The sequence below is a fragment of the Nelumbo nucifera genome, chromosome 3 (genome assembly GCF_055504915.1).
Source record: "Nelumbo nucifera cultivar China Antique chromosome 3, China Antique-T2T, whole genome shotgun sequence".
Taxonomy (NCBI): domain Eukaryota; kingdom Viridiplantae; phylum Streptophyta; class Magnoliopsida; order Proteales; family Nelumbonaceae; genus Nelumbo; species Nelumbo nucifera.
In genome coordinates this window covers 38,449,901-38,456,955 of record NC_142651.1, presented here as the reverse complement: position 1 = coordinate 38,456,955, position 7,055 = coordinate 38,449,901, and the positions used below count along the sequence as shown (strand labels likewise).

The 7,055-nt window shown below is 36.8% G+C and overlaps 1 protein-coding gene across 4 annotated transcripts; it reads right to left on the bottom strand.

Annotated features, from left to right (window-relative positions):
• Positions 1-4,278: 4,278 nt before the first annotated feature.
• Positions 4,279-6,666, bottom strand: LOC104594187 (protein yippee-like At4g27745). Of its 4 annotated transcripts, none has more exons than XM_010254392.3 (4): positions 6,260-6,666; positions 5,525-5,591; positions 5,203-5,325; positions 4,279-4,719 (listed from the first exon to the last, which is right to left on the bottom strand). In XM_010254392.3, the coding sequence occupies exons 3-4, from the start codon at positions 5,293-5,295 to the stop codon at positions 4,492-4,494; spliced, it is 321 nt and encodes a 106-aa protein (XP_010252694.1). In that variant the 5' UTR covers positions 5,296-5,325; positions 5,525-5,591; positions 6,260-6,666; the 3' UTR covers positions 4,279-4,491. The 4 variants fall into 4 exon arrangements, with proteins under 4 accessions (XP_010252694.1, XP_010252677.1, XP_010252710.1 ...); XM_010254375.3 differs by having other exon boundaries at positions 5,203-5,331; positions 6,260-6,661; XM_010254408.3 differs by lacking the exon at positions 6,260-6,666 and adding an exon at positions 5,957-6,176.
• Between the last annotated feature and the right edge of the window lie 389 nt (positions 6,667-7,055).

The following is a 7,055-nucleotide window of genomic DNA, read 5'->3' as shown; positions in this document are numbered from 1 at the left end:
GTATTATGCTGGTATGAGAAATCTTAGTAATGAGCTTAATGTGTATCACCCTTTGACTTCAGATGTTAAAATTCAGTAGAAACAATGGGAACAGCTTGATGTGACAAGGTTTTTAGTGGGATTGAAACCTAAATATGAACCCATTCGGACACAAATATTAGGCATATCTACTCTTCCCTCTCTTGAGGAGGTGTTTACCTGACTCCGAAGGATTTATATTGAACCTACGGAGCATTTCGCCCTCTGGGACAGGTCTGTTTTTGTGGTGGCAAAAGGGGGAGGCCGTGAGAATAGAGGTGGTGGAGGTGGACGTGGATTTCCAAGGAACCAAGGTGGTCCTAGGTTTAACCACACTGGTGGTCATGGTGGAGGTAGAGATTCAAGAGGAAGTTGTGGTATAGGACGAATTAATGGTCCTAGAAGGTGCACATATTGTGGATTAGAATGACATATTGTTAGTTTCTATTATGACTTACATGGTCCACCCAATACTTGGGCCAATCATGTTGTGACTAGTGGTGGTGGTAGTGAAAACCAATAAGCTGATCAGACGCCACAAGTATACTATTAGTTTCTGTTATGAGAAATTTGTTCAAACATCCTCTCAGTAGAATACAGCCACTCTTGCTCATTCAAGTATGGCTTGTTTGGCATCCAAACCTTCACATTGGATTATTGACTCTGGAGCCTCTGATCATATGACTGGGACTCCAGGTGTGTTTTCTTCTCTTTCCCAGTCTTCCACATCTTAAACTATAACCCTTGCAAATGGTTCTACTTATCCCATTTGTGGTGTTAGTGATGTTGACCTCACATCTTTATCTTTATTCTTTGTCTTATATGTACCCAAATTTCCTTTTAACCTCGTGCCTATTAGTAGACTGACTAAATCTCTTAATTGTTCCATAACCTTTTACCCCTCTTCTTGTGTGTTTTAGGATCTCAAGACGAGGATGAGATTGGTGGAGGGCATGAAGCAGGTGGATTGTATTACCTTGATGGTGGCAGTAATGAACAAATGTGTAGGAAGAGATACTCAAAGCAGCATTACTTGAAAGTCCAAGAAAGTGTGATAAATAGTTGTCAAGGTGACACCTAGGTGACAATGCACCCTTGGAGGCTCACCTCGCCCGGTCGCCAAGCAGTTCTATATACTGCTTTATAAAATACTTTTATATTATTAACTTTTTGAGATTATAATTACAAAATAGACATTATTAAACTAAAATATTCATTTTTGTGTTTATAAACTAATTTCTTTTTATTATTTTATTATTCGTTCGGGTTTAATCAACATAAACATTGTTAACCACTGTATTGAACCCTCAAAAACTTCAAAACCTGAACCAATAAGTAAGGGAAGAACTTAAATTTTTGTCTAATCAACACGTTTCTTCTTCTTATGAAAATTATGAAAACTCCAACATGAAGATTATACTTTTCTTATGAAAATTATGGATAGTTATCAAGGAAAGATGGTTATGGGACCTAGGGAACTACCCTAGGATACATGGTTTTTACTTAAAAAAAATCCATCGCCTAGGTGATGCCTAGGTTCCAACCTAGGCGACTAGGCAACAAGGCACCCCCCTGCCTAGCCTCACCTTGGCACCTTGAAAACTATGGTGTGATACTGAAATTGACTCTCTTTGTGGAGGTCTTAAAAGAATTAGAAGCTTCCTTCTAACATACGCTGTAAAAGAGTGTGAACATTTTTCACTTGTTCGTATTTATTAAGTAATGCACATCATGTGATACTGGAATTGACTCTTTTTGTGGAGGTCTTAAAATAATTAGGGGCTTCCTTCTAACATATGCTGTAAAAGAGTGTTAACAGGATTCACTTGTTCTGATTATTAAGTAATGCACAAAATGAACCCACCTTCCCTTGGTAGAGCTGAAACAAGGTCCTATTTACAATTTTACACTGAGGCCTGGGATTGCAGCCCTAAGGTTGTCTAAATCCTTTCAACCAATTCTATCCCCAGTCCTAGCAAAAGAAATTCCACTCATAGATTTGTCAAAGTAACATTCAGCACCTCTAGTACAATAGGTTCTTTGTTCAGAAGCTCAGCAATTTCATAATTTAATTAGGCTATAATACCCTTTCCATTTTTTCATTCAGAATAAAAGTTTAAACCATCATCTGTTTGTCATCTTTGTGCATTACACCATGCTGATATTTTTGTATTGTTCCAGTTTAATCCAAAACCTGACACTTTGGTGCTCCTCTATAGATTAACTCTAATGAATTCATGAGAGAGAGAGAGAGAGAAAGAGAGAGAGCAAATAGCCAAATAAAACCAAAGAATGTGAGTATGTGACATTTTAAAATAGTGTCACCCATTTGGCAATTGCTAAATGAATTCTGCACTGCTATTGCACTCTACCAAGAGTTGTATCTACTGTGAAACTGCAAGTCCTTTCTTAATTTCATACCACTTCAGTCCACATGGTCAAACAATCTCAATGGACTTTCCCTCATCTTGTGACACATCTAGGAAGAGCCATGCTCAAAGTTCACATACTTGTGGTCCAGGGAACTATAATAATTACATTTTCCTACTGTGAGGTTTACAACATGCAGCCCAACTTCCTTTGGTATGTAAATCTGCAAAAACAGCCCTGCTTCTTACCATGACACCTGGTCAATGATTGTAGTCCTCAGTTTGTGTAAATCCTACCAATTGATTGCACTCATCAGAATTTGTTCTATGAGAACTCAGACTCACTGGAAATAACCAACCAAGAAACTATATATTGTCACTTTGAAGCTAAATCTTTCCAGATCCATTCATGTTCCTGACACTACAACTAGAATTTAATTTTAGCACCCATCAATAAATTAACTCCTAAAGTCCTACCTCAAATGAATCCATGGTCTTGGGCCTTCCCAAAGCTTGAACACCATAAATATGTTATATCAATTGGGGCCTGGATTCTGGAACCTTATGGACAGATTCAACACCCAGTAACCAACCTCAAATGAATTCATACCCACTGGTCTTCCTAAAACTTCTCCACCATAAATTTGCTACTTGCAACGATATGGGATTAGTCTTGAAGCTCATGAATAAACAACTGTAAAGTTCAACTGGTTTAACCAGCAGCATTAGTCATCTACATAGCAGCTGAGCTATGGAAAATATGAGTACCTTTATTTGCTGAAAGTTATCATTATGGTTGTATATGAAAATCATTCTCCAATGAAGCTAATAGTAGACCCCCCCCCCAAACATAATTTTTCACTTATTTCATAGTGATGATGTTAGCCATATTTGCTCATAGTAACTAGTACATATCATCATTAGTATTACAATTTTACAACATAAGAACTCAAAAGGTTACCAGTTACCACATAGTAACTAGTCATCCAGATGCACAGCAAGTCCTAACACTAGTCCAAGAATATACACTTGGATGATAATATTGGGTGAGTTAGCCTTGGTAAAAGGCAGCAAATTGGTCCAATATAGTCCTGGCATGTTGTAAAAGTTGGTAGATATCAGCAGTTTCCTTAACGTTCTTGAGGCATAAGCATTGAAGCAAGATATAACACCAGATACCATAACCAAAGTGGAGCTTAAGTATGAAGTATGACACTGCATGAGGTTTATGCCTCAAATTTTGTGAATGACTTTTTCATGCCTAAGCCATGCTTCATTAACATGATACACAAATTGAAAAATGGAAACTAAATAATATGTTTCAGGTTATAATTGTGCCAAAATCATGTTGAGTTTTAATGAATTTTCAGGTCCAACAATGATTTATGTAACTACTATATTTTATTCTTTAGTTAATTATTTAAATATTCACCAAAAGATGTGTGCTCATGAGGTATAAGCCCCATGTTTCTTACACAGGTGATGCACCTAATTTTATGCCATACTTTGTTAAACATAACCCCTTTAGTGATAGATCAAGCTCAAAACTTGGTACAAGAACTGCAACAGATCTTTTGACAGAACCCATATAAAACACCTTCCCCTTTTTCCATGTTTGGATCCAAATAAATCAAGTGAATCGAGTTCCAATTATATTACATGTGGCAGTAAAGTAATATGAGAGAATTAAAAAATTCCATCAGTATATCCAAGAAGCAACTTACCCAGTAACCCAACCTACCCAAGAGATGGATTGATACAAATATAGACTTCTTAGCTGAAATATATTAGAACACCATATAATCTGCATTCTTGATCCATGCAGCAGACATAAAGTAAAGGAAAATTTTTATTAAAAATTTCAACAATGTAAGAAATTGAAACCTAAAGGTGAACAAACAACAACATAACAAGTTTATTCACAGAGAATTTAGTAGTTTCTGATACAAAACATCCAGATACAGGAGAACAACAAGAATTCACAGGAAGAAACAATGACTGAATCTTCAATTGACAAGGATTTTCTGTACAAAATAAACACATGAAAGCATTGACAAACTTGCATCAAATTTAGGACAGATGAACTATAGAAACAGATGAAAAGCTACCAGTTTTCCTTGACAATCTTTGACTTCTCAAATATGAACTTCCCTTCCTTGTACTTTTGGCTTTCCTCGTAAGCTCGTTCATACTTCCAACCCAACACCTCACGGCAATCAGCACAGTAGATATCAGCGACAGTGTGGAGGCCAGTCATAAGTTGCCTGTCCTCTTTGGGCCCAACAACTATGTTCATCGCATGGGAGAACAGGAACGCTCGACCATTCCTCCCCTAAAATGAACATTTTATATCAAGTGTAATAAAAATTGGCCAAAATGTTTGACAGAATTGAGATGCAAAGAACCCAAAATTAAAAAAAAAAATGAAATGTATATTTGATATTTATGTATACATCAGAAATATCATGTCTTGATAAAAACAAAAAGCCAATCAAGCTTGCATCTCGTTTCTTCCCAATCATTTAATCCAAACTCCAAATAGGCACTTTAGATATTGATTTTAGTTTCATACATGAGACTCTTATTTTTTCATTTCAGCATATTGATGTTTTATCCGAATTCTACCTCAACCCCTGCCGTCCTAGGTTTGCCTAAACCACGCCAACACAGTGATTAAATCAAAAAATTTAATATCAAATAAGATATAAGAACCAAGAGAAAAGAGGGCAATGAACATTGAAAATTCCAGGAAGATCATCAAACATCTTATAGTTAAGAATTTATAATAAAAGGAAAACCAGTGTAAGAGTTTCACCTGAAAAGCTTTAGAAATAACGTCATCGTGAAGCGAAACATGGTTTCGGCAATTATAGCAACTGTACACCCGAGGACCAACAATTTCCGCCATCGAAGGAAAAGCTTAACAACAACCCCTTTACTGCTCCTTAAAATCAAAAATAAAACACCAAGCAATAGAACCCAGAAACAAATACAGCAAACAGAAAAATCAAAACCAATTTACAGGATCACTCTACCGAGCCAAAATTCAAATAGGAAAGCGATAACAATAACAAAAAGAAATCAATCGAACCAGTTTAATGTAAAAGAGGGGAAAGAGAAGAATAAGAGACCCTTACTGCTTGCTCTTCCTTCTCACTGCAAATTGAAAAAACTATTGCCCTTTAGGCTTTCTTCTGAAAGGTTCTGCTTGAAGGGATAAACACAACATAGAATGATCAAACAAAGGCATAATCTGAATGCAATAAGAAGAAGATTAAAAGCTTGAGTAGAAGCTCCAAATCAGATGTTTTAAGTCCAAAAAGAAACAATGGGTTGATAAGAAGTGGGTTTGGTCTGAAGAGTGTACAACAAGCAGACCAAAATCAAATCTAAAATAATAGTAAAGAAATAGTCATATAAGGATAAACCCATTTCGAAGAAATTTAAAAAGAAAAAAAAAAAAAAACAAAAGATCTGGGGCGAGAACGAAATGATCACATGAAGGGAGAAAACATTAAAATAAACTAATATTTTAATAGAAACGTATGATGATTGAATTGCGCAATTACCATAAGTCATTACCCACAAATGAAATGTAATGGAAAATAAACATCAGAATCATCGAGGAAAAAAATCCACTGTACAGAAAAAAAAAAGGAAAATCCAATTCCTTGCTTGGAGTCACAGATCATCGAGGAAAAAAATCCACTGTACAAAAAAAGGAAGGAAATCCAATCCAACAAGATAAAGTATAAAGCAGGACAGGAAAGCCAACAACAACCCAGTCATCGATTACGATTATTCACCAAAATTACGCCATCGATTATGATTACAGAGTCAGAAAGGGATGGGAGCAAAGGGTTTTCACCGACCTTTATTACAGTTGGGTTTGAACTGAAGGAAGGACTGCGGTGGAGTGAAGCCCCTCGTAGTCGTAGATGATTAATACAAACTTTCGAGTTTCGTCGAAGTATCAGGTAATATCAATGACCTCAGTTTTTCAAATATCTACAGATGTAGCCAGTCTTGCGTTACGTAATAAAACGGTCCGAAGCTGCTCTGCTCGCCCCCTGCCATACAGGAGAACTCCCTCCGGAGTCCGGACTCCAGACTCGGTTGACAAACATGATGCCATGTTGTCATTTTCTTCTCTTGCTACTGTGCTTCTCTTCCTACATCACTGACCAAAGTCATGTATCAGCAACCGTAAATTTGGTATCAGTAACGGATTGGTAGTCGGAAATCAGAATGATGCAAATTAGATATGTCAACCAAACAACCAATTAGTGAATTAGAGAATGCTGGCCGAGGTGTTCAGAATTCAGAGATAACTTTGCCATACATAAGTAAAGTAGATAGTACAGTGGCCTGACCGAGTTGCGTGACGTGACGTGTTTGGCATTTGCCAATATTTTAAAGAGGTGGCTCATGGCTGCTCCATCATCTGATCCTTTTATTCTAGTCGACAGGTCTAGGTTGGGTTTATCGTTGAATTGGGTCCGGACCAGGCCGACGGATTCGATCCGATTGGATCCAAAAGCAGCTCCGCTACACCTGGACAATTATCTTCTTTATACCTGTTTATCAAAAAAAAAAAAATCTTCTTTGAACCTGTTTCATAACGTATATTATGGCGGGCGGTAATTATATCCAATCCGATATTAATCA

Coding starts and splice junctions, on each gene's coding strand:
- LOC104594187 (XM_010254392.3), bottom strand. CDS start 5,295: ATGGCGGAAATTGTTGGTCCTCGGGTGTACAGTTGCTATAATTGCCGA. Junction 4,720..5,202: donor TTATTTCTAAAGCTTTTCAG/GTGAAACTCTTA, acceptor TGTTCATTTTAG/GGGAGGAATGGTCGAGCGTT.